The sequence below is a fragment of the Manis javanica genome, chromosome X, assembly GCF_040802235.1.
Source record: "Manis javanica isolate MJ-LG chromosome X, MJ_LKY, whole genome shotgun sequence".
NCBI lineage: Eukaryota > Metazoa > Chordata > Mammalia > Pholidota > Manidae > Manis > Manis javanica.
The window spans coordinates 67,824,472-67,852,235 of record NC_133174.1 but is presented as its reverse complement, the minus strand read 5'-3'; the positions used below and the strand labels follow the sequence as shown (position 1 = coordinate 67,852,235).

The window sequence follows — 27,764 nt, the reverse complement described above, 5'->3', positions numbered from 1 at the left end:
TGTTTGATGTCATCCATTGCATTTTGATCCTCCCAAATTTCTTTTAGAGATTTACTGTTTCAGTAGTGTTTTGGCTACAGAAGCCAGAGAGTAGATTGGTATGTTGGTGTATTACAGAATTCAAGATATTAGCAAGCAGAAGCTATTGCCTACTTATCACTTGAAAATTACCTCTTAAGATGACTTAAAGTGACTGCTCTAAATTTCAGATTGAAGGCCAAGGCCATGGTGCAGTGTTTGATTGTAAATTTTCACCAGATGGAAACCATTTTGCCTGCACAGATTCTCATGGGCATTTGCTGCTTTTTGGTTTTGGATGCAGTAAATACTTTGAAAAGGTTAGTATCTTTAATTTTTGTTATAGACTGCAATTTTGGATTGTATCATTCAGGTTTATTTGAAGTGATCTAGTTATTTAGGGACATTGTGTTTCAATATATATAAAATAACAAAGTCACCTTTCTTGGTAAAATTTTTTATTGCTGCCAGAACACAGGGCTTGGTAGTTTGAATTACTATTATGATATAGATATAAAAATTCATTGGAAAATCCTATTGTTAAGAACATATTCCTTGTACTGGCTTTCAGGTATAATAGGAGAACAACTTTACCAGATTGAGTCTTCTACTTAGCATAAATTAGGAATAAACTGCTGGTGACTGAATGTTTGCTTTCTTGCTTGGCTACTTTAACTATTCTTGATCTTGTTAAAATACTTTGGAAGCTAACTTAAATGGTTCCTTATATTTTATTAGCTATGAATTTGGAATAGATTATAGTGTCTTGGAGTTGGAAGAGAACTCAAAATCATTGAGTTCAGCTCAATACTAATACTGTCTGAGTGTCCCCGATGCAGTTGATAATTTACCAGCCTCACCATTTATATTATACTCCATCTATATTTGTTTGAATAAAAATAAGCAAGAAAAATAGTTATTAAGGTGTGTATGATTTTTCATATTAAATAAAAATACCTAACTTTAGTTACCATGTTGCTGTTTTACTTCTTCCTATCCTAATTAGAAAAATATAAGGCCAGAAAGTAACACAGATTGTAGGATGGTATGGAAAAAGGGTAGGGTTATGATTTAGATTATTCATTTCTACGTAGAGAGAACATGGCAATAGAGGGCTAGAAAAGAATGCAGAATCATCTGATTGGAAAAGCGCATGTGCTCTAGGATTGAAAATAAGTGCTTGTCTATAGATTCCTTATGCACCTTAAAATCTAAAAATCTATCATAAAGATTCCAGATCAGATGTTCTTCCACACGGATTATCGGCCTCTTATCCGTGATGCCAACAACTATGTATTGGATGAACAAACTCAACAAGCTCCTCACCTCATGCCTCCCCCATTCTTGGTGGATGTTGATGGAAATCCTCATCCCACAAAATTCCAAAGGCTAGTACCAGGACGGGAAAATTGTAAAGATGAACAACTGATACCACAGCTGGGATATGTGGCTAATGGTATGTTACCTCCAAAATGAAACAAAGCATTTTGCAAAAGGTTATACTTTTTATTGTTCTCAGTGATATATGCCCCCTGCTGAACTCTGTAATAGGTTATATTTTACCAAATACTTCTATTAATTTTCAGTTGCCTAGTACTTTTTCCTTTACCAGAGTACTATTCCATTTTTATCTTACCTGGACACATAGTAATAGATTAGGACAAACAAACATACTCAAGCCAAGAATGTCGTGACCAGCTTCGATCAGACTCTGAACTTAATGTATGGTCCTGTTTTTATAGTATTGATTCTAGTAATGTACTAACTTTGATGTATCAAGCTTTTATAATTGGTGGAGTTCAACTACTCAAAGTATTGGTATTTTAATTTGAAAGACCACAGTTAATGGACCTAAAAGGAGGAAATTAAAAAAACGAGCTAGGAAGTATCTGTTTATTTCATCCTCATGTTTGAAATGCAAAGAATAATTTGAGTATCGGGTGGGGGAGTGAGTGTTTAAGTAACACGCAGTCTTTGAGGATAGTGAAGAAGCAGTGATACGTGTAATGTGTGATGTGAGGATAGTAGAATAAGAAACTGAAAAAAGGTATTCTCTATGACAGCAACTCTTCCAGTTGGCATATTTCCCTTAATGTATATTGCCTCCTCCACCTCAATCCCATACTTCCTGTCTCTGTCATATTTTGGTAATTTTAACAATCTTTAAAACCTTTTCATTTTTATTATATTTGTTATGGTGAACTGTGATCAGTGATCTTTGATGTTCCCATTTAATTGTTTTGGGGCACCACGGACTGTACCCACATGACACGGCATCTTTAATTGGTAAATGTTACAGTGTGTGTTTTGACTGCTTCATTGACTGGCCGTTCCCCTCTCTCCCTCCCTCTCCTTGGGCTGCCCTATGCCCTGAGACACAAGAATATTGAAATTAGGCCAATTAATAACCCTACAGTGGCCTCTAAGTGCTCAAGTGAAAGGAAGAGTTGCACATCTCTCAGTTTAAGTCAAACACTAGAAATGATCAAGCTTAGTGAGGAAGGCATTTGAAAAGCCTGGATGGGCCAAAAGATAGGCTTCTGGTGCCAAACAGTTAGCCAGGTCGTGAATGAAAATAATTCTTGAAGGAAATTAAAACTGCTACTCCAGGAACACATGAATGTTACAGAAGTGAAACAGCCTTATTGCTGATACAGAGAAAGTTTTAGTGGTCTGGATGGAAGGTCAAACCAATCACAGCATTCTCTTAAGGCAGAGCCTAATCCAAGCAAGGCCCTAACGCTCTTCAGTTTTGTGAAGGCTGAGAGAGGTGAAGAAGGTGCAGAAGAAAGGCTGGAAGCCAAGCAGAGTTTGGTTTGCGAGATTTAGGGACAGAAGCCATCTTCATAACATCAAAGTGCAAGGTGAAGCAAGTACTGACATACAGAAGCTGTGGCAAGTCATCCAGAAGATCTAGCTGAGGTAGTCAGTGAAGGTGGCTGCACTAAGCGACAGATTTTCAGTGTGGTGATAAAACGGCCATCTGTTGGAAGAAGAAGCCATTTAGGGCTTTTCATAGAGTAGAAGTCAATGCCTGGCTTCAAAAGTTCAAAAGAGAGGCTGACTCTTGTTAGGGGCTAATGCAGGTAATGGTGATTTTACGGTGAAGCCAATGCTCGGCCATTCCGAAAATCATAGGGCCCTTAAGAATTACGTTAAATCTACTCTACCTGTGCTCTCTAAATGGATCAAGAAAGCCTGGATGACAGCACATCTGTTTTTACAACAGGGTTTCCTCAATAGTTCAGGCTCACTGTTGAGACCTCCTACTCAGAGCAAGAGATTTCCTTTCAAAATCTGACTGCTCACTGATAATGCACCTGGTCACCCAAGAGCTCTGATGGAGATGTACCATGAGATCAATGTTGTTTTCATGCCTGCTAACAAAACCTCCATGCTGCAGCCCATGGATCAAGTAGTAATTCAAGTCTTATTATTTAAGAAATACATAGATAGCAATTCCTCTGATGGATCTGAGCATAAATTGAAAACCTTCTGGAAAGGACTCCCCATTCTAGATGCCATTAAGATCATCGTGACACCTGTGAAGAGGTCAAAATGTCAACATTAGCAGGAGTTTGGGAGTTTGGAAGAGCTGATTCCAACCGAGATGGGCGATTTTGAGGTGTTCAAGACTTCAGTGGATGAAGCTGCTTCAGATGTGATGGAATAACAAGAGAACTAGTATTGGGAGTAGAGCCAGAAGCTGTGACTGAATTGCTACAATCTCATGATAAAACGTAATGGATCAGGATTTGCTTCTTAATGGGTGAGCAAAGATTCCACTTTCTCAGGGTGGAATTTACTTTCAGTGAAGATGCCGTGAAAATTGTTGAAATGAACAGCAAAGAGTTTAGAGTGTTACATAAACTTAGTTGATAAAGAAGAGGCAGGGTTTGAGGACTGACTCAACTTTTGAAAGAAGTTTTATTGTGGGTAGTAATGCTATCAAACAGCATTGCATGCTACAGAGAAATCATTTGTGGAAGGAAGAGTCAGTGGATGTGGCCAGCTTCATTGTCTCATTCTAAGAAATTGCCACAGCTACTCCAGTCTTTGGCCACCACCACCTTCATTAGTAAGCAGCCATCAACACTGAGGAAAGACACTGCACCTGCAAAAAGATTAACAGTTGCTGAAAGGTGAGGTGCTGGTTAGCATTTTTTTTTTTGAGAGGGCATCTCTCATATTTATTGATCAAATGGTTGTTAACAACAATAAAATTCTGTATAGGGGGGTCAATGCTCAATGCACAATCATTAATCCATCTCAAGCCTAATTCTTGTCAGTCTCCAATCTCCTAAAGCATAACAAACAAGTTCTTACATGGTGAACGAATTCTTACATAGTGAATAAGTTCTTACATGGTGAACAGTACAAGGGCATTCATCACAGAAAATTTCGGTTTTGATCACGCATTATGAATTATAAACAATCAGGTCAAAAATGAATATTTGTTTGATTTTTATACTTGATTTATATGTGGATCCCACATTTCTCCCTTTATTATTATTATAATTTTTATTTTTAATAAAATGCTGAAGTGGTAGGTAGATGCAAGATAAAGGTAGAAAACATAGTTTAGTGTTGTAAGTGAGCAATTGTAGATGATCAGGTGTGTGCCTGTAGACTATGTGTTAATCCAAGCTAGACAAGGGCCTTAAAACATCCACGGATGCAGAAGATTTCTCTCAAAACAGTGGGGGGGGGGATGGGTTCTAAGCCTCACCACTGTTGATCCCCAATTTCTCACCTGATGGCCCCCCTGCGACTGTGCCTGTCTTAGGTTGTTCGTCCCTTGAGGAATCTTACCCGTCTCTGGCTAGCCAGTAATCTTCCAGGGCCATACAGGGAGATGTAAAGTTGGTAAGTGAGAGAGAAGCCATATTGTTTGAAAAGGTTAGCTTTTTACTTCTTTGCAGATTTATGCCCTGTGGCTTCTATGCCCAGCACTTGTCTCGAGATATCTCTACCACCTGGAGAAATTATGGTACTCGGTAAATTCGATATGAGGCACGAATTCTATTTAAGGGTTGTAATTAGGAAGGAAGAAGAAAAGCTATAGAGGTAGCATATGGAAGAAAACATGGGAGGATTGATTGTTTCTTTGACATATTTTCTTGTAGAGTACCTTAAGCATGTATAGGTTTTAAACTACTAACTAACTTGTGCACACATATTAACATAATAGGAATACGGTGACATAAACTAAGCAAATCTGTAATTACCAACCATCTCCAGTGAAGCCAAGAAAACCAGTTAGGCACCCTAGGCATTTGTGAGAATTTGTCTATGATATGATGGATATTGTCCAACTGTTCTTGAACAGTCTGAGAGAAATCAGACAAATTAAAGCAACCCATTTCTGGGATCTGTTCACATCCCATATGTTCTTTTAACTGTAGATAGTCTATAGTCGTAAGATTTTTGAACGCTACAACTTGCACTCCTCCCAACTCCTGGTTGAGTTCCAACAGTACAGATCCACTCAAATTCGTTGTCTCACTATGCACATGCCAGCCTAGACATCTCCCTCCTCATTCCAGTGGCAAGTCCAGGAAACGGTGGGATGGATGCAGCCGCAACCGCAGCATCGCCCCGATCCCTGTGGAGGCTTTTTGATGACCATCCCCCAGCACGAGTCCTTCAGAGAGTGCTGATGCCGGAAGCTCCTCCCCGTATCGTATCTTAGTTCATTTTCTGGGTAGCCAAGCTAGGCCTTGATCTTCTGCATAGAAACAAACAGACCCTTTGCCTACACTTTGACATGCCCTCTATACCACTGTGTAGAACTCATTGGAGGTCAGCACACAGGAACTGCTGTTTTTTTTTTTTTATTATTAAGAGAAAGGAATATTATCAGAAAAGAGTACCTCCATAGCCAATCATCTGACACCCTTTTAAGTGATCAAAATTAAGGATATTTAAAGCATGCGTTAATCTTTGATTAACCAATAGTTTTATCCTATCAAGGAGTAATCCCCATTTTCTTTCATTCTATTTTATCTATTTTTTAATCTTTCATCTACACTTACATGAAAAATACTATGTTTACTGTGCTCTCCCCTATACCAAGTCCCCCCTGAAAACCACATTACAGTCACTGTCTATCACCATAGCAAAATGTTGTAGAATCATCACTACTTGTCCTCTCTGTGTTGTACAGCCCACCCTCCCCTTTCTCCCTCCCCCTCCTATGCATGCTAATCTTAATATCCCCGTTCTTCTTCCCCCACCTTATCCCTTCCTGCCCACCCATCCTCCCCAGTTCCTTTCCCTTTGGTACCTGTTAGTCCACTTTTGGATTCTGTAATTCCGCTGCTGTTTTGTTCCTTCAGTTTTTCCTTTGTTCTTATACTCCTAAGATGAGTGAAATCATTTGGTATTTCTCTTTCTCTGCTTGGCTTATTTCACTGAGCATAATACTCTCCAGCTCCATCCATGTTGCTGCAAATGGTAGGATTTTCCCTCTTCTTATGGCTGAGTAGTATTCCATTGTGTATTTCTTTATCCATTCATCTACCGATGGACATTTAGGTTGCTTCCAATTCTTGGCTATTGTAAATAGTGCTGCAATAAACATAGGGGTGCATCTGTCTTTCTCAAACTTGATTGCTGCGTTCTTAGGGTAAATTCCTAGGAGTGGAATTCCTGGGTCAAATGGTAGGTCTGTTTTGAGCATTTTGATGAACCTCCATACTGCTTTCCACAATGTTTGGACTAAGTTACATTCCCACCAGCAGTGTAGGAGGGTTGCCCTTTCTTCACAGCCTCGCCAACATTTGTTGTTGTTTGTCTTTTGGATGGCAGCCATCCTTACTGGTGTGAGGTGATACCGCATTGTAGTTTTAATTTTCATTTCTCTGATAATTAGCAATGTGGAGCATCTTTTCATGTGTCTCTTGGCCATCTGTATTTCTTTATTAGAGTACTGTCTGTTCAGTTCCTCTGCCCATTTTTTAATTGGGTTATTTGTTTTTTGTTTGTTGAGGCGTGTGAGCTCTTTGTGTGTTCTGGACGTCAACCCTTTATCGGATCTGTCATTTTCAAATATATTCTCCCATACTGTAGGGTTCCTTTTTGTTCTATTGATGGTGTCTTTCGCTGTACAGAAGCTTTGCAGCTTAATGTACTCCCACTTGCTCATTTTTGCTGTTGTTTTCCTTGCCCAGGGAGATATGTTCAAGAAGAGGTCACTCATGTTTATGTCTAAGAGGTTTTTGCCTATGTTTTTTTCCAAGAGCTTAATGGTTTCATGACTTACATTCAGGTCTTTGATCCATTTTGAGTTTACTTTTGTATATGGGGTTAGACAATGGTCCAGTTTCATTCTCCTACATGTAGCTGTCCAGTTTTGCCAGCACCATCTGTTGAAGAGACTGTCATTTTGCCATTGTATGTCCATGGCTCCTTTATCAAATATTAATTGACCATATATGTTTGGGTTAATTTCTGGAGTCTCTAATCTGTTCCACCAGTCTGTGGCTCTGTTCTTGTACTAGTACCAAATTGTCTTGATTACTATGGCTTTGTAGTAGAGCCTGAAGTTGGGGAGTGAGATCCCCCCTACTTTATTCTTCTTTTTCAGGATTGCTTTGGCTATTCGGGGTCTTTGGTGTTTCCATATGAATTTTTGAATTATATTTTCCGGTCACTGAAGAATGTTGCTGGTAATTTGATAGGGATTGCATCATATCTGTATATTGCTTTGGGTAGGAGGGCCATTTTGACGATATTAGTTCTTAGTAGCCATGAGCATGGGATGAGTTTCCATTTGTTAGTGTCCCCTTTAATTTCTCTTAAGAGTGTCTTGTAGTTTTCAGGGTATAGGTCTTTCACTTCTTTGGTTAGGTTTATTCCTAGGTATTTTATTCTTTTTGATACAATTGTGAATGGAATTGTTTTCCTGATTTCTCTTTCTATTGGTTCATTGTTAGTGTATAGGAAAGCTACAGATTTCTGTGTGTTAATTTTGTATCCTGCAACTTTGCTGTATTCCGATATCAGTTCTAGTAGTTTTGGAGTGGAGTCTTTAGGGTTTTTTATGTACAGTATCATATCATCTGCAAATAGTGACAGTTTAACTTCTTCTTTAGTAATCTGGATTCCTTGTATTTGTTTGTTTTGTCTGATTGCCGTGGCTAGGACCTCCAGTACTATGTTAAATAACAGTGGGGAGAGTGGGCAGCCCTGTCTGGTTCCCAATCTCAGAGGAAATGCTTTCAGCTTCTCGCTGTTCAGTATAATGTTGTCTGTGGGTTTATCATATATGGCCTTTATTATGTTGAGGTAATTGCCCTCTATTCCCATTTCGCTGAGAGTTTTTATCATGAATGGATGTTGAATTTTGTCAAATGATTTTTCAGCATCTATGGAGATGATCATGTGGTTTTTGTCTTTCTTTTTGTTGATGTGATGGATGATGTTGATGGATTTTCGAATGTTGTACCATCTTTGCATCCCTGGGATGAATCCCACTTGGTCATGGTGTATGATCCTTTTGATATACTGTTGAATTCTGTTTGCTAATATTTTATTGAGTATTTTTGCATCTACATTCATCAGGGATATTGGTCTGTAATTTTCTTTTTTGGTGTGGTCTTTTCCTGGTTTTGGTATTAGGGTGATGTTGGCTTCATAGAATGAGTTTGGGAGTATTCCCTCTTCTTCTATTTTGTGGAACACTTTAAGGAGAATGGGTATTATGTCTTCTCTGTGTGTCTGATAAAATTCCGAGGTAAATCCGTCCGGCCCCGGGGTTTTGTTCTTGGGTAGTTTTTTGATTACTGTTTCAATTTCTTTGCTTGTAATTGGTTTGTTTAACTTTTGTGTTTCTTCCTTGGTCAGTCTTGGGAGGTTGTATTTTTCTAGGAAGTTGTCCATTTCTTCTAGGTTTTCCAGCTTGTTGGCACATAGGTTTTCATAGTAGTCTTTAATAATTCTTTGTATTTCTGTGGAGTCTGTCATGATTATTCCGTTTTCATTTCTGATGCTGTTGATTTGTGTTGATTCTGTTTTTCTCTTAATAAGTTTGGCTAGAGGCTTATCTATGTTGTTTATTTTCTCAAAGAACCAGCTCTTGGTTTTGTTGATTTTTGCTATTGTTTTATTCTTCTCAATTTTGTTTATTTCTTCTCTGATCTTTATTATGTCCCTCCTTCTGCTGACTTTAGGTCTCATTTGTTCTTCTTTTTCCAGTTTCGATAATTGTGATGTTAGACTATTCATTTGGGATTGTTCTTCCTTCTTCAAGTGTGCCTGGATCGCTATATACTTTCCTCTCAAGACTGCTTTTGCTGCATCCCTCAGAAGTTGGGGCTCTGTGTTGTTGTTGTCGTTTGTTTCCATATATTCCTTGATCTCTATTTTGATTTGTTCATTGAACCATTTATTATTTAGGAGCATGTTGTTAAGCCTCTATGTGTTTGTGAGTCTTTTTGTTTTCTTTGTAGAATTTATTTCTAGTTTTATACCTTTGTGGTCTGAAAAATTGGTTGGTAGAATTTCAGTATTTTGGAATTTACTGAGGCTTTTTTTATGAGCTTGTATGTGGTCTATTCTGGAGAATGTTCCATGTGTACGTGAGAAGAATGTATATCCTGTTGCTTTTGGATGTAGAGTTCTATAGATGTCTACTAGGTCCATCTGTTCTAGTGTGTTGTTCAGTGCCTGTGTGTCCTTACTTATTTTCTGCCCTGTGGATCTATCCTTTGGGGTGAGTGGTGTGTTGAAGTCTCCTAAAATGAATGCATTGCAGTCTATTTCCCTCTTTAGTTCTGTTAGTATTTGTTTCACAAATGGTGGTGGTCCTGTGTTGGGTGCATATATATTTAGAATGGTTATATCCTCTTTTTGGACTGAGCCCTTTATCATTATGTAGTGTCCTTTATCTCTTGTTACTTTCTTTGTTTCGAAGTCTATTTTGTCTGATATTAGTACTGCAACCCCTGCTTTATTTTCACTGTTGTTTGCTTGAAATATGTTTTTCCATCCCTTGAGTTTTAGTCTGTGCCTGTCTTTGGGCTTGAGGTGAGTTTCTTGTAGGGAGCATATAGGTGGGTCTTGCTTTTTTATCCATTCTATTACTCTATGTCTTTTGATTGGTGCATTAAGTCCATTTACATTTAGGGTGACTATTGAGAGATATGTACTTATTGCCATTGCAGGCTTTAGATTCATGGTTACCAAAGCTTCAAGGTTTGCTTCTTTAGTATCTTACTGCCTAACTTAGCTCGCTTATTGAGCTGTTATATACACTGTCTGTAGATTCTTTTCTTCTCTCCCTTCTTATTCCTCCTCCTCCATTCTTCATATGTTGTGTGTTTTGTTCTGTGCTCTTTTTAGGAGTGCTCCCATCTAGAGCAGTCCCTGTAGGATGCCCTGTAGGGGTGGTTTGTGGGAAACAAATTCCCTCAGCTTTTGCTTGTCTGGGAATTGTTTAATCCCGCCATCATATTTAAATGATAGTCGTGCTGGATACAGTATCCTTGGTTCAAGGTCCTTCTGTTTCATTGCATTAAATATATCATGCCATTGTCTTCTGGCCTGTAGCGTTTCTGTCGAGAAGTCTGATGTTAGCCTGATGGGTTTTCCTTTATAGGTGACCTTTTTCTCTGTAGCTGCCTTTAAAACTCTTTCCTTGTCCTTGATCCTTGCCATTTTAATTATTATGTGTCTTGGTGGTGTCCTCCTTTGATCCTTTCTGTTGGGGGTTCTGTGTAATTTCATGGTCTGTTCGGTTATTTCCTCCCCCAGTTTGGGGAAGTTTTCAGCAATTATTTCTTCAAAGAGTCTTTCTATCCCTTTTCCTCTTTCTTTTTCTGGTACCCCTATAATACGAATATTATTCCTTTTCGATTGGTCACATAATTCTCTTAGTGTTTCGTTCCTGGAGATCCTTTTATCTCTATTCAGCTTCTATACGTTCCTGTTCTCTGGTGTCTATTCCTTCAATGGCCTATTGCATCTTATCCATTCTGCTTATAAATCCTTCCAGGGTTTGTTTCACTTCTGTGATCTCCTTCCTGACATCTGTGATCTCCTTCTGGACTTCATCCCATTGCTCTTGCATTTTTCTCTGCATCTCATCCCATTGCTCTTGCATTTTTCTCTGTATCTCTGTCAGCACGTTCATGATTTTTATTTTGAATTCTTTTTCAGGAAGACTGGTTAGGTCTGTCTCCTTCTCGGGTGTTGTCTCTGTGATCTTTGTCTGCCTGTAGTTTTGCCTTTTCATGGTGCTAGAGATAGTTTGCAGTGCTGGTATGAATGACAGCTGGGAGAGCTTTCCTTCTTGTTGGTTTGTGGCCTTCCTCTCCTGGGAGAATAGCGACCTCTAGTGGCTGATGCTTGGCAGCTGTGTACAGACATGGCTTCAGCTACCTGCCCGGTTGGTTTGGAGTTTATCTTCACTGTTGCTGTGGTTGGGCCTGGCTGGGGCTGCTCCTCCAAAATGGTGGAGCGCCGTTCGAGGGGGAGCGGCCACGAGGCTATTTATCTCTCTAAGGGGCCTCTGTGCTCCCTGTTGCCCAGGGGGTTAGAGTGCCCAGAGATCCCCAGATTCCCTGCATCTGGGCTAAGTGTCCTGTCCTGCCCCTTTAAGACTTGCAAAAAGCACTCTCCAAACCAAAATAACAACAGCAATAACGAAAGAGAAAGAAAAAAAGGGAAAAATGCGCGATTTTCTTTGTCCTCAGTTGCTGGTCTCAGGCACCTGCTCACCGGTCTTGCAGCCCTGTTTCCCTAGTATTGGGGTCCCTGTCCCTTTACGGCTTCCAAAATAGGGAAAAACGCGTGATTTTCTTTGTCCTCAGGCGCCGGTCTCAGTTACCCGCTTACCGGTCTTGCTGCCATGTTTCCCTAGTATTGGGCTCCCTGTCCCTTTAAGGCTTCCAAAGAGCACTTGCCAAAAAAAAGGGAAAAATGCGCGATTTTCTTTGTCCTCAGGCGCAGGTCTCAGGCACCCGCTCACCGGTCTTGCTGCCCTGTTTCCCTAGTATTGGGTTCCTTGTCCCTTAAAGGCTTCCAAAAAGCACTCGCCAAAAAAAAAAGGGAAAAACGCGTGATTTTCTTTGTCCTCAGGTGCTGGTCTCAGGCACCCGCTCACCGGTCTTGCTGCCCTGTTTCCCTAGTATTGGGGTCCCTGTCCCTTTAAGGCTTCCAGGAAGCACTCACACAAAAAAAAAACTGCTCCCGTTTCTTTGTTCTCAGGTGTCAGCCTCAGGCACCCGCTCCCCGGTTCTGCCGCCCTGTTTCCCTAGTATTCAGGACCCCACACATGCACTGTTTCTGCGCTCTGGTCCGGAATCCTGGGGTTGGGTGTTCAGCAGTCCTGGGCTCTCTCTCCCTCCCATCTGACTCCTCTCCACCCGCCAGGGGCCAGGGGGAGCGGTGCTCGGGTCCCGCCGGTCCGGGGCTAGTATCTTACCCCCTTCGTGAGGCGCTGGGTTCTCATAGGTGTGGATGTGATCTGGATGTTGTCCTGTGTCCTCTGGTCTCTATTTTAGGAAGAGTTGTGTTTGTTATATTTTCATGGATATATGTGGTTTTGGGAGGAGATTTCCGCTGCTCTACTCATGCCGCCATCCTGGCTCTGCCCAGCAGCATTTTTTAATAATAAAGTATTTTTTAATTGAAGTGTGCACATTGTTTTTTGACAAAATGCTGTATTGCACACTTAAATGGTACAGTGTAAATGTAATTTGTTCATGCACTGGGAAATTAAAAAATTCATTTGGCTGTTTTTTTTGTAATATTTGCTTTTTTTCATGGCCTGGAATTGAGCCTCAATATATCTGAGGTATGCTGTGTTTGAGAGACCATGATTTTGATTTTCTTTTTTCAGAAAGGAAATTATCATGATGAAAGAAGCAAAATATTTTAGATTTCTGTGATTTATTTTGTTTAAACTCTACTCAGATCTCTATTTCTGCCACATTGTTACAGATATTCCTTAGGAAAATTATGTTGTAATTTAGTAATTCTTTAACATGGGAAGGCCCTCATAATACTGAGTTGTAGACATCTCTTAAATCAAACACACGTGATGACAGAGCAAAAATTTTAATGATCTTTAACAAAATATTTTAATACATATTTTATTTGTATTTTAGTCCTCTTTTATTATCTGTCTAGAAATTTATACGTTAAACTTGTTTTTACCCTATTAGGGTATAATACAATGTGATTAATTTTGTGGTTTCGTATCTTTGGTCTTTATAAGGTGATGGTGAGGTCATAGAACAGGTTATTGGGCAACAAACCAATGACCAAGATGAGAGCATTCTTGATGGAATTATCCGGGAGCTACAGAGAGAACAAGATCTGAGACTAATTAATGATGGAGCTATTCCACATTTTCCAATTAATAGGTCATATTCTGCTAGTGGTGGTAAGTATGTATATATGTGTAAAAGGTAAGATAAATGTGTTGTAATTATTTTACTTGTGCGAAGTAATTCTACATGGGGAACATTTTAGTTTTTTTGAAAAATAATTCTATTAATGTACAATTTTGATATTAGATATGCCAAAGAGCCATGATCTCATTTTCATTTGTGGCTTAAATGACCTAGCTTCTCTTAAGAAGTACAGGTGGTGTATTTTAATGTGCTATTTTCCTTTAGCTTAATAATGTATTTGCAGTCTTTACTTTTGTTCTAGTAAGTGAGATACTGTAATAAATCCAGTCCCTATGTAGAGGAACCAACCTATAAAGTTTTCAAAATTAAATCCACTGTAAGTTTAAAAATTAGTAGAAAAAAAATTCCCCTTGTTGACAGAAAGTATCATCTTCTTCTTTTGCATTTCCAGTAATGCCCTGGAAGACAAGGAGCCCTTTTCTTAGGGAATACAGATGCAGCTTCTGAATAGACTTTCACAAGTTTGATCTTAATTACCACTATTATTTTAACCTACTGTATCTCTTCCTTCACTCTCCATGAAATTTGCCTATGCATCTGAATTTTATATAAATCTTAGGTTGTGTCAGTTTTATCTTTATCAAGTATTATTAGTTCTATTTTAAAATCAGTCCTCTTATGGAGTTTTTACAAATGTTTTTCTTTTTATATTGACACAATGGGGATCATTTATTTGGGTATCATGGCATTTTGGAGTCTAAGAAATGAATAAGGTGTTTTAAATTTAAGGTGATTCATAGAGTATTTTACTCATTTCCTGATTTCTTTAGTATCCCATAAAATTAAAATAAAAACATTCTTTGTTCAGGTCATTTGAAGCACCTAACTCAGATAAGTTTTCCTTAACGTGAAATATAAAGTGAGCTGATAATCCTGTATATCCAGGTCTTTTGTGTCTAAGACATGAAACTTCCTTAGAACCCTAATTTAGAGATCCATTAATGAAATCAGCATTCAGTTCTACCTTAAATATTAGGTTTCTATAGATAAATTTGAAATTCTGTTAGTCAAAGGGACTCCATTGACTTCTATTTGTGATGTTCATTTAACTTTTTCAGTGCTTATTTCATGAATTGAATGTTTTAATTTCCATTTTGGTTTTATTTGCAAATACAATAAAAATTAACAGCAACCTTTCTAGAGGATTAAGAAGAAAAGTTTCATTTCTTTTGTCCATTGCTTATCAATTTTGAAAATGAAAATTTGATATATAAAATTTTTTTGTTTACATTTTTCTCTTAGTGTTTTTGATAGCCTTATTTAAACTTTATTCAGAAACTTTTTATCAGGTTAAAGAAATACAGAATGTAGATTACAAAGGTGCTTTTATGAACTAGTACTAATAAACATTTGTGCATCTACCAAATCATATTAAATTTACTTTTCAAATTTATGAAGAATTTAGTAGATGACAGATGTGAAAGTTTTAAAGAGAATTAAAAGAGCCATAGAAACTTTAAACATTTATTGAGTGCCTGCATTATCCTTAACACTATAAAAACCATACAGGGGTATAGAAAATGTAGAACAAAGGGATAGCAATAATATCCAGCAGTGAAAACTTTGTATCTCCTGTTTTATTTAGTCTTATGATCTGGGAGAGTTTGGTAACTTTGCTCAGAAAGTGGTGCCTTCCTTTTTTTTTTGGTTTAGCTTTCAGAATTGCAAATATGGACATATCTTCTTCCCCAAATATTGGGCTCCGACGCAGTGGTCAAATTGAAGGAGTCCGGCAAATGCATAACAATGCTCCTCGGAGCCAGATGGCCACTGAACGAGATCTCATGGCATGGAGCAGAAGAGTTGTGGTCAATGAACTAAATAATGGAGTTTGTAGGTGAGTTTATAGGGTAACAGTTTTAAGAAAACAGGCTTTATTTTTGAGTTAATAAGATAAAATGTGCTATGTCAACCTAAAAATTAAGGTATTTTTTTAATCTAGCTGAGTCATCTGTTAGTTTTTCTACATTATTCCAGTTAGTTCATTCTATAACTATTTAACAGTTATCATACTTTTGCTTAGCTTTGTGCTAAACGGTATATGAAATACTGAAAAATGAAACATATGATTTCTGTCTTCCATGCATTCATAATCTAGGTTAGAAGATAAGAATACAAATTCTATTAGTAGGAGCATGAACCCATATGTGATTAAATATGTCAGTGATGTACCCAAAATTCAATAGTGGTTCTGAGGAGAAGACCATCAACTCAATATTGGAGCAGTTTGGAGTGCAATATAGATATGTAATAGACCCTAGTGCTTAGGATATATTTAGAAATGTCATTTAAGTAGGCTTCCTTGGATAAAAGGATTTCATTAGGATGGATTTCAAACATAGAATCCCTATTCTCATTTGTAAATCCTTATATTTGCTGTAATACCAAATCCATATAATCCACAGAAACTAAAAATAGACTTAGAAAAGAGAAAGGACATTAAGAGAGAACATAAAGAAATCTGTTTTAATCATGTTCTCTCCCTAACCAAACCTTATACCAGCTCAGCCAACAAATAGCAAAATTAATTTGGTTTCACCTTTTTTTCTTAAGCAGTAATAACAAAAAAGGAGACAGCTAACTTATGAACTGTATGCTATGCCTTGCAGTAGAATAATTCAAAATAATTCTTTGCTCAAAATGTTAAAAGTAGAATTGAAAGCAGGAACTCAAATAGATACTTGTATGCCAGTGTTCATTACAGCATTATTCACAATAGCCAAACAACAGAAACAACTCAAGTATCTGTCAACATATGAAAGGATAAACAAAATGTGATATATACATACTGTGGGATATTATTCAGCCATAAAAAGGAATGAAGTTCTCATCATGTTACATGATAAACATTGAAAACATTGTGCTAAGTGAGGTAAGACAAACACAAAAGGGCAAGTAGCATATGATTCCACTTATATGAAATATCTAGAATAGGAAAATTTCATAGAGATAAAGTTGATTAGACATTAACAGGCTTGTGGAAAGAGAAGTATAGAAGTATTGCTTAATTGTTATGAAGTTTACATTTGGAGTGATGAAAAGTTTTCATCACTAGTGGTGATGGTTGTACAACATTGAACTGTTATTAACACCACTGAATTGTACACCTAAAAATAGCTAAAATGACAAATTTTACATCTAAATGTATTTTGGTTAAAAAACAGAGGTAGACTCAAATACAGAATACAGATGGGTATTTGCTAGAGGGGAGGTAGGTGAGCGGTGGGTGATGTAGGTGAAGTGGATAAATTGGTATAAACTTTCAGTCCTAAAATAAGTCGCAGGGATAAAAAGTACAGCACAGGGAGTATAGTCAATAATATTGTAATAACTTTGTATGATGACAGTGATTTCACTTTTTGTGCTGAACATTTTAGAACATATATAATTGTGAAATCACTATGTTGTACACTCAATTAATATAATGCTGTATGTCAACTGTACTTCAATTTAAAAAATTAAGTTATTTTTCTTAGCTGACTTTTAAGTTTTTGGTTTGCTTTTTGATGATTTTTGGTTACTTTGATCTCTTGTTTGTTATTAGGGTTCTGGAAGACTGTCGAACTGCAAAAGGTGACATAGAAATCGGTCTTTATACAGTTGAAAGGAAGAAAAAGCCATCTTTTACTACCCAAAGGGTAAGTTTAATTTTGCAGTACTTTGGGGAAAACTATTTGCAGATATTTCTAGATACCAGGTTTTTGAAAGATGGCACTTAAGTATAAAACACTGCTTTTAAAAAAAATTTATTAAAGAATCATTGTTATACATTCTTATGATGGTGTTTGATAAGCAACACATGGTTCAACTTTCACCCATATCAACCCCTCCAGTGTGGTCACTATCTATCATGTAGTAATACGTTATACAGTCATTAATTGTATTTTCCATGCTGACCTACCATCCCCATGACTTACCAATATTGTGACTGTGAATTATGGTGCCCTTAACCCCCTTCTTCCTCCCGACCTGCCCTCCCCAACTCCTCTCTTTTGGTAACCACTAGTTCCTTCTTGGTGTCTGTGAGTCCATTGCTATTCTGTTCCTTCTGTTTCACTTTGTTTTTATACTCCACAAATGAGTGAAATCATTTGGTATTTGTCTCTCTCTGCCTGGCTTATTTCACTGACCATAATACCCTCTAGATCCATCCATTTTGTTGTAGATGGCAGGATTCTTTTCTTTTTATGGCTGAATAATATTGCATTGTGTATATATACCATGCTCTTGTTATCCATTCATCTACTGATAGACACTTAGGTTGCTTCTATATCTTGGCTATTGTAAATAGTGTACCAATAAACATAGAGGTGCATGTGACTTTTTGAATAAGGGATCTTGATTTCTTTGGGTAAATTTCTAGGAGTGGAATTACTGGGACAAATGGTATTTCTATTTTTAGTTCTTTGAGGAACCTCCATAAAGCTTTCCACAATGGTTGACCAATTTACATTCCCACCAACAGTGTAGGAGGGTTCCCTTTTCTCTGCATCCTCACCAGCATTTGTTGTTTCTTGTCTTTTGGATGTTGGCAATCCTAACTGGTGTGAGGTGATATCTCGTGGTGGTTTTCATTTGCATTTCCCTGATGATTAGCAATGTGGAACATATTTCCATGTACCTGTTGACCATCTGAATTTCTTCTTTGGAGAAGTGTCTGTTCAGGTCCTGTCTCCATTGTTTTTTTTTTATTTTGGTATCACTAATCTACAATTACAGAAAGCACATTATGTTTACTAGGTTCCCCCCTTCACCAAGTCCCCCACACATACCCCTTCACAGTCACTGTCCATCTGTGTGGTAAGATGCTGTAAAATCACTACTTGTCTTCTCTGTGTTGCGCAGCCCTCCCCGTGACCCCCCACGCACTATACATACTAATCGTAATGCCCTCTTTCTTTTTTCCCGCCCTTATCCTTCCTTTCCCTCCCATCATCCGCAGTCCCATTCCCTTTGGTAACTATTAGTCCATTCTTGGGTTCTGTGATTCTGGTTCTGTTTTGTTCCTTCAGTTTTCCTTTGTTCTTATACTCCACATACGAGTGAAATCGTTCGGTACTTGTCCTTTTCCACCTGGCTTATTTCACTGAGCAAAATACCCTCTAGCTCTATCCATGTTGTGGCGAATGGTAGGATCTGTTTTTTTTTTATTCTGGCTGCATAATATTCCATTGTGCATATGTACCACATCTTCTTTATCCATTCATCTACTGACAGACATTTAGGTTGCTTCCATATCTTGGCTATTGTAAACAGTGCAGCGATAAACATAGGGGTGCATCTGTCTTTTTCAAACTGGAGTCCTGCATTCTTAGGGTAAATTACTACAAGTGGAATTCCTGGGTCAAATGGCATTTCTATTTTGAGCATTCTGAGGAACCTCCATACTGCTTTCCACAATGGTTGAACTAGTTTACATTCCCACCAGCAGAGTAGGAGGGTTCCCCTTTCTCCACAACCTCGCCAACATTTGTTGTTGTTTGTCTTTTTGATGATGGCGATCCTTACTGGTGTGAGGTGATACCTCATTGTGGTTTTAATTTGCATTTCTCTGATGATTAGTGATGTGGAGGATCTTTTCATGTGCCTGTTGGCCATCTGGATTTCTTCTTTAGAGAACTGTCTATTCAGCTCCTCTGCCCATTTTCTAATTGGATTATTTGCTTTTTGTTTGTTGAGGCGTGTGAGCTCTTTATATATTTTGGATGCCAATCCTTTATTGGATATGTCATTTATGAATATGTTCTCCCATACTGTAGGATACCTTTTTGTTCTATTGATGGTGTCCTTTGCTGTACCGAAGCTTTTTAGCTTGATATAGTCCCACTTGTTCATTTTCGCCTTTGTTTCCCTTGCCCGGGGAGATATGTTCATGAAGAAGTCACTCATGTTTATGTCTATGAGATTTTTGCCTATGTTTTTTTCTAAGAGTTTTATGGTTTCATGACTTATATTCAGGTCTTTGATCCATTTGGAGTTTACTTTTGTGTATGGGGTTAGACAGTAATCCAGTTTCATTCTCTTACATGTAGCTGTCCAGTTTTGCCAGCACCATCTATTGAAGAGACTGTCATTTCCCCATTGTATGTCCATGGCTCCTTTATCATATATTAATTGGCCATATATGTTTGGGTTAATGTCTGGAGTCTCTATTCTGTTCCATTGGTCTGTGGCTCTGTTCTTGTGCCAGTACCAAATTGTCTTGATTACTATGGCTTTGTAGTAGAGCTTGAAGTTGGGGAGTGAAATCCCCCCCACTTTATTCTTCCTTCTCACGATTCCCTTGGCTATTCGGGGTCCTTGATGGTTCCATATGAATTTTTGAACTATATTTTCCAGTTCATTGAAGAATGCTGTTGGTAATTTGATAGGGATTGCATCAAATCTGTATATTACTCTGGGCAGGATGGCCATTTTGACAATATTAATTCTTCCTAACAGGAGCATGGGATGAGTTTCCATTTGTTTGTGACCTCTTTAATTTCTCTTAAGAGTGTCTTGTAGTTTTCAGAGTATAGGTCTTTCACTTCCTTGGTTAGGTTTATTCCTAGGTATTTTATTCTTTTTGATGCTATTGTGAATGGTATTGTTTTCCTGATTTCTCTTTCTATTAGTTCATTGTTAGTGTATAGGAAAGCTACAGATTTCTGTGTGTTAATTTTGTATCCTGCAACGTTGCTGAATTCTGATATTAGTTCTAGTAGTGTTGCAGTGGAGTGTTTAGGATTTTTTATGTACAATATCATGTCATCTGCAAATAGTGACAGTTTGACTTCTTCTTTACCAATCTGGATTCCTTGTATTTCCTTGTTTTGTCTAATAGTTGTGGCTGGGACCTCCAGTACTATGTTGAATAAAAGCGGGGAGAGTGGGCATCCCTGTCTTGTTCCCGATCTCAGAGGAAAAGGTTTCAGCCTCTCGCTGTTCAGTATGATGTTAACTGTGGGTTTATCATATATGGCCTTTATTATATTGAGGTACTTGCCCTCTATGCCCATTTTGTTGAGAATTTTTATCATGAATGGATGTTGAATTTTGTCGAATGTTTTTTCAGCATCTATGGAGATGATCATGTGGCTTTTGTCGTTCATTTTGTTGATGTGGTGGATGATGTTGATGGATTTCGAATGTTGTACCATCCTTGCATCCCTGGGATGAATCACACTTGGTCATGTTGTATGATCCTCTTGATGTATTTTTGAATTTGGTTTGCTAATATTTTATTGAGTATTTTTGCATCTACGTTCATCAGGGATATTGGTCTGTAGTTTTCTTTTTTGGTGGGGTCTTTGCCTGGTTTTGGTATTAGGGTGATGTTGGCTTCATAGAAAGAGTTTGGGAGTATTCCCTCCTATTTTTTGGAAAACTTTAAGGAGAAAAGGTGTTATGTCTTCTCTGTATGTCTGATAAAATTCCGAGGTAAATCCATCTGGCCTGGGGGTTTTGTTCTTGGGTAGTTTTTTGATTACCAATTCAATATTGTTCCTGGTAATTGGTCTGTTTAGATTTTCTTCTTTCTGGGTCACTCTTGGAAGGTTGTATTTTTCTAGGAAGTTGTCCATTTCTCCTAGGTTTTCCAGCTTGTTAGCATATAGCTTTTCATAGTAGTCTCTTATAATTGTTTGTATTTCTGTGGAGTCCGTCATGATTTTTTCTTTCTCGTTTCTGATTCTGTTGAAGAGCTAGCTCTTGTTTTCATTGATTTTTTTCTATTGTTTTATTCTTCTCAATTTTGTTTATTTTTTCTCTGATCTTTATTATGTCTCTCCGTCTGCTGACCTTAGGCCTCATTTGTTCTTCTTTTTCCAGTTTCGATAATTGTGACGTTAGACTATTCATTTGCGATTGTTCTTCCTTCTTTATATATGCCTGGATTGCTATATACTTTCCTCTTTAGACTGCTTTTTCTATAACCCCTCAGAAGTTGGGGCTTTGTGTTATTGCTGTCATTTGTTTCCACATATTGCTGGATCTCCATTTTAATTTGGTCATTGATCCATTGATTATTTAGGAGCATGTTGTTAAGCCTCCATGTGTTTGTGAGCCTTTTTGCTTTCTTTGTACAATTTATTTCTGGTTTTATACCTTTGTGCTCTGAAAAGTTGGCTGGTAGGATTTCAATCTTTTGGAATTTACTGTGGTTCTTTTTGTGGCCTAGTATGTGGTCTATTCTCGAGAATGTTCCATGTGCACTTGAGAAGAATGTATATCCTGTTGGTTTTTGATTTAGACTTCTATAGATATCTGTTAGGTCCATCTGTTTTAGCATGTTGTTCAGTGCTTCTGTGTCCTTACTTATTTCCTGTCTGGTGGATTTGTCCTTTGGAGTGAGTGGTGTGTTAAAGTCTGCCGAAATGAATGCATTGCATTTTATTTCCTCCTTTAATTCTGTTAGTCTTTGTTTCACATATATCGGTGCTCCTGTATTGGGTGCATATATGTTTATAATAGTTATATCCTCTTGTTGGACTGAGCCCTTTATCATTATGTAATGTCCTTTTTTATCTCTTGTTACTTTATTTTGAAGTCTATTTTGTCTGATACTAGTATTGCAACACCTGCTTTTTTCTCTCTGTTGTTTACATGAAATATCTTTCTCCATCCCTTGACTTTTAATCTGTGCATGTCTTTGGGTTTGAGGTGAGTCTCTTGTAAGCAGCTTACAGATGGGTCTTGCTTTTTTATCCATTCTTTTACTCTGTGTCTTTTGATTGGTGCATTCAGTCCATTTACATTTAGGGTGATTATTGAAAGTTATGTACTTATTGCCATTGCAGGCTTTAGATTTGTGGTTACCAAAGGTTCAAGGTTAGCTTGTTTACTACCTTACTGTCTTACCTCACTCGCTTATTGAGCTGTTATAAACACAGTCTGACGATTATTTCTTTCCCTTCTTTTTCCTCCTCCTCCATTCTTCATATATTGGGTGTTTTGTTCTGTGTTCTTTTTTGGAGTGCTCCCATCTAGAGCAGTCCCTCTAAGATACCCTGTAGAGGTGGTTTGTGGGAGGCAAATTCCCTCAACTTTTGCTTGTCTCGGAATTTTTTATATCCCTCCTTCATATTTAAATGATAATCGTGCTGGATACAGTATCCTTAGTTCAAGGCCCTTCTGTTTCATTGCATTAAATATATCATGCCATTCTCTTCTGGCCTATAAGGTTTCTGTTGAGAAGTCTGATGATAGCCTGATGGGTTTTCCTTTGTAGGTGACCTTTTTACTCTCTCTGGATGCCTTTAATACTCGGTCCCTCTCCTTGATCTTTGCCATTTTAATTATTATGTGTCTTAGTGTTGTCCTCTTTGGATCCCATCTCTTGGGAGTTCTGTGTGTCTCTGTAGTCTGAGCAACTATTTCTTCCCCCGGTTTGGTGAAGTTCTCAGCAATTATTTCTTCAAAGACACTTTCTATCCCTTTTTCTCTCTCTTCTTCCTCTGGTACCCCTATAATGTGGATATTGTTCCTTTTGGATTGGTCACACAGTTCTCTTAATATTGTTTCATTCCTGGAGATCCTTTTATCTCTCTCTGCATCAGCTTCTGTGCATTCCTGTTCTCTGGTTTCTATTCCATCAATGGTCTCTTGCGTCTTCTCCATTCTGCTTATAAATCCTTCCAGAGTTTGTTTCTGTTCTGTAATCTCCCTCCAGACGTCTGTAATCTCCCTCCGGACGTCTGTAATCTCCCTCCGGACTTCATCCCTTAGCTATTGCATATTTCTCTGCAGCTCTGTCAGCATGTTTATGATTTTTATTTTGAATTCTTTTTCAGGGAGACTGGTTAGGTCTGCCTTTGAAGATCCTTTCTCAGGTGTAACTATCTTGGACTGGGCCAGAGGTTTTTCGCTTTTCATGGTGATAGCAGTGGCTGTAGGCAGGTTGCAGGTGTTTCAGCTGGGAGAAGAAAGTCCTTTCCTGCTTGCTGGATGCTTTGCCCTTCTTGGCTGCCTGTGGTGGTTACCTGCACTCCTGGAGCAGCCACTGGGTTAATCCCCTAAGCTGCTGTGGGCGGGGTGTCCGTGAGAGCAGCGTGGAGCCTTGCAGGGAGTGGCAGGCACGCCAGGTGCACTTCTCCATGCTAGCAGCCACCCTGCCAGGGAGTTGTGTGGCAGCAGCGGCCTTTGGGTCTGGCCCTGGCAGCTGTGCGTTGGGCTAGGATTCCGGTCAGCTGCGGGGAGTGCGCCTGCTCCCTCTGGCTCCACGGCAGGTGCACACGGGGCTCTTTCATGCAGACTTCTACCGGGCTCTGGCTTCACTGCCGCCAGTGTGTGCGAGCCGCGTCCACGCTGTTTGGTTGCGCCGCTGAGGGCTAGCATAGGACTCTCCTGCAGCACAAGGATCTGCTCTCGGTTCCTTCCAGCGCTGCTGTCCCCTGCACGTGCTGGCACTCTCCTGCTACTGTGCCCGTGTGTTGGGGTCCGCGCCAGTTGGAGGAATGACTGGCAGGCTGCTTAGTGTTGTGAGGGACTTCAGAGCTGCCCTGCCTCCATTTAGGGTGCCTTAGTTTCCCCGGTATTCCCAGCCACCGGGAGAACTTCGTCCAGCTATGGGGTCCATGTCCCTTTAAGACTTGCAGAAAGCAGTTGCTTTTCTTTTGTCTCAGGGACGCCGATTGCCGGGACATGCCCACAGGTTTTGCTTTTCCATTTCTTTAAAATCCAGTACCCCATGCACCTTGTGTCTGCGTTCGGGGTGCGGATTTCTAGATCTGGTTGTTTAGCAGTCCTGGGCTTTCACTCCCTCCCCGTTCCTAGGTGGGGGAATGTTCAGGTCCCGCCTGGCCGCGGCTTGTATCTTACCCCCTTCATGTGATGGTGAGTTCTCGCAGATGTAGATGTATCCTGGCTGTTAGACTGCATCCACTGGTGTCTCTTTTAGGAAAAGTTGTATTTATTGTATTTTCATAAATATATATGTTTTGGGGAGGAGATTTCCTCTGAACTACTCATGCCGCCATCTTCCTGTGGTCACTGTCTCCATTTTTTAATCGAATTATTTGTATTTTGGGTGTTGAGGCATCTGAGTTCTTTATATATTTTGGGTGTTAACCCCTTATCACATAAATCATTTACAAATATATTCTCCCATACTGTAGGATGCTGTTTGTTCTGATGAAGTTCTTTGCTGTACAGAAGCTTTTAAGTTTGATGCCATCCCACTTGTTAATACTTAATTTTGTTTCCTTTGCCCGAGGAGATGTGTTCAGGAAAAGTGCTCATGTTTACATTCAGGAGACTTTTGCCTATGTTTTCTTCTAAGAGTTTTATGGTTTCATGACTTACATTCAGGTCTTTGATGCATTTTGAGTTTACTTTTGTTTATGGAGTTGGACAGTAATCCAGTTTCATTTTCTTACTTGTAGCTGTCCAGTTTTGCCAACATTAGTTGTTGAAGAGACTGTCATTTCCCCATTGTATATCTGTGGCCTCTTTATCGTATGTTAATTGGCCATGTATGTGTGGCTTTATATCTGGGCTGTGTATTCTGTTCCATTGATCTATGGGTGTGTTCTTGTGCCAGTACCAAATTGTTTTGATTACTGTGGCTTTGTAGTAGAGCTTGAAGGCAGGGAGTGTAAAACCCCGAGCTTTGTTCTTCTTTCTCAGGGTTGTAAAGCACTACTTTTTTAGGTGTTTGCATGTAGGGATCCTATTTTTTTAAACCCCAAATTGAGACATATGGTTATTGTTAATACAGATAAAATTACACAAAGTAAAGGATGTCGCAAAAATCTAGAAATGTGACTCTTGTAGGTATAGGTTATTTGTATTATAATACCATGTTCATATGGTTAAAATAGAACCTAAACATTGGTGTATAATTACTAATCACAGTGTAAAGCGAATGCTCAGATACCCTAGATCAAATGTTAGCAAACTACTTTTCATGGGCTTAATTTTGTTTACTGCCTGTTTTTGCTAACAAGTTTTATTGGAATACAGCCATTCTTATTCATTTATGTATTGTCTGTGGCTGCTTGTACACTATACAGAGTTCAGTAATTGCAACAGAAATCATATGATGTACCAAGCCAAAAATATTTACACTCTGGCCCTTCATAGAAAAAGCTTTGCTTACTCCTGTCCTAATCATGTAGGAGCAAAGTCTGATGTATACATTGGCCAAGATTCATATCCCCAGCAGAAACGGCTAAGCAGGGAGTGAGATTCCTATATTACATTAGGTACATGGTAAGCCCCTTGCTAATATTCTGAAGTTAAAGAAACTAGTGGCATAAGAATGTATAGTTTTGTTCCCAGATCTAGCCATGACTTCTGAAGCCGATGGTAACTTGGGAAATGTAGGACAATTTTAATTTTATTATAGAAATCTGCACACTGGAGACCAAATTTTAAATGTTTTTTTTTGGTATTAAGAAATACAATTTTAGGTAATTACCATATGACTATCTCCAGATATTCTTAGATCATTTTGATTCCCTCTTTCTTAATTTTGATTGAAGTTTTGTTAACTTATTTGATGTTCTGTGGTAAGATTATTTTCTTAGAGGTTTTGAATGAATCAGATCCATGGTTTGTATTCCTTTCCTGCTAGGTTGATTCACCAAATATCAGAGTTGTCTGAGACTAGTGAACAGGGTAGTTGGGTCTGTAAACATTTTTATTTATATTGAAAATAAGAAACATTTATATTTTAAATAAGCAACTGGACCTTGATACTGATATATGAAACTTTTAAATTTGTTTATTCCTGATGACTTATTATGGTTATAGCTTTGACATATGGTATACAATAATATTTTATATAGGGTAGAATAAAGTAGTTTTTGCTTTACATTTTAGTTGTTAAAAATTATATCTTTGTTTTTACCTATTTACTATATGTAGTTTTTTGTAGAAATAAAGAAATATATATTAAGAATTATATACACATAGACATTGGTACTGGAGATGGGTTCATGGTCTTGCCACAAGAAAAAATTGAAGGATGGCACAAAAGTGGTTGAGTTTTAGGAGTTTAATGGAAAATAAGAGTTTAAAGAAAAGACAAACTACATGCTTGAAAGTTGAGTGCAGGCTGACCCCAGAAGGAGTTGCCTCAAGGAAACAATAGGGAGCTGTTTTATGTAGAGGGGAGATAAATATTCACTAAGTGGGGGTAGGTTTAACAGGTGGAGTCTTCTCAGAATTTGGGCTTGTTTCACCCTCTCACTGGGCAGGGAAGTTTTTTGTTATATTTGGTTCTTATCAGAACTGTCATGGCAGTCATCCCCTGCCAGGTGGGGGTCAAAACCACAATGCTAATGTCATGGTAGTCAGAAAATAATGAAGTTGAAGGTGAAGTTTGGGTTAACTTTTCCTCCGTCTTGAAACTAGCCAGTTTTGGCTGGTCTGTTATCTACATTTTCACTCTCCAAATCCTGTAAGAACAGTTTACACACAATGTATAGAATGTATACAACCAGCCAAATATAAACAATAGCTAAAGTCCCCATCTCCCTTCCCTGCTTTTGTCTGGCTATCTACCTACTCTAAAAATATTATATGGATGTCTTACTTATCTTGTAATAAATTCTAACTAATATATGTAAATTCTGAGTGGGCAAATTCTTACAGCCCAAACTTTGAGCACTGTCTTTAATTTGATCACAAAAATTTCAAAATAGGAAAGTAATCTATATTATTTAAAAGGTGGGTTAAATAGATATAAATATAGTTTTATCTTGTGTTCTCTTTTGGGGGATTTATTTCTATCCCTTACCTCCACCCCTGTCCCACCTGTGTTCAATTGGTTTGCTTTATAGATATGTTCATTTGTGTGTTTACTGAACCCTTCATTTTAAAAAATATTTTTCCTTCTGTTTTACAGAATGATTATCCGCCTAGCTGTGGGCGCTCTTTACGAAGGACACAGCGTAAGCGTCAGCATACTTACCAAACACGGTCCAACATAGAGCATAATTCACAAACATCATGTCAAAATATAGGTGTACAGGAAGACTCAGAAAGTTCCTCAGAGGTTAGATACCTGTTGTTGTTTACTTTATGTAATTTTTTTTGTTTCCTAGTTAATATCATCATTTTGAGTTTAAGGGTCTTTTTAATAGAAAATAACTTTAGTTTTTATTCTTGTAAGAGGATTATTCATTAATAAGGCATTTAAAAGGCAGACTTGAGCATTATTTTGAATTCCTGATTTATGCCTAAGATACTATCTTAGTTAAGGTATTATCAAACATGTCAGCAAAAGTTTAGCTTTGGGACAGTGAGAAAACAGAGTGAGAAGAAATTTGTATACAAATGGACTAAAATATAAACAATGACAGCTAGTTATGCAGTCCCAGAACTAGTTGACTGTATCATCAG

General features: G+C 38.2%; 1 protein-coding gene across 2 annotated transcripts in view; it reads left to right on the top strand.

Moving 5' to 3' along the window:
* The window catches only part of BRWD3 (bromodomain and WD repeat domain containing 3), a 180,277-nt gene that overhangs the window by 105,999 nt on the left and 46,514 nt on the right, over positions 1 to 27,764 (top strand). The window contains exons 16-21 of one of the 2 annotated variants that reach the window (XM_017661952.3): positions 210 to 338; positions 1,249 to 1,474; positions 13,241 to 13,408; positions 15,093 to 15,276; positions 16,984 to 17,077; positions 27,268 to 27,417. In XM_017661952.3, coding sequence (XP_017517441.2) covers positions 210 to 338; positions 1,249 to 1,474; positions 13,241 to 13,408; positions 15,093 to 15,276; positions 16,984 to 17,077; positions 27,268 to 27,417 — 951 coding nt within the window. Of the gene's footprint in view, positions 1 to 209; positions 339 to 1,248; positions 1,475 to 13,240; positions 13,434 to 15,092; positions 15,277 to 16,983; positions 17,078 to 27,267; positions 27,418 to 27,764 lie in introns of those variants that run through there. The other variant, XR_005062085.2, reaches the window with a different exon arrangement.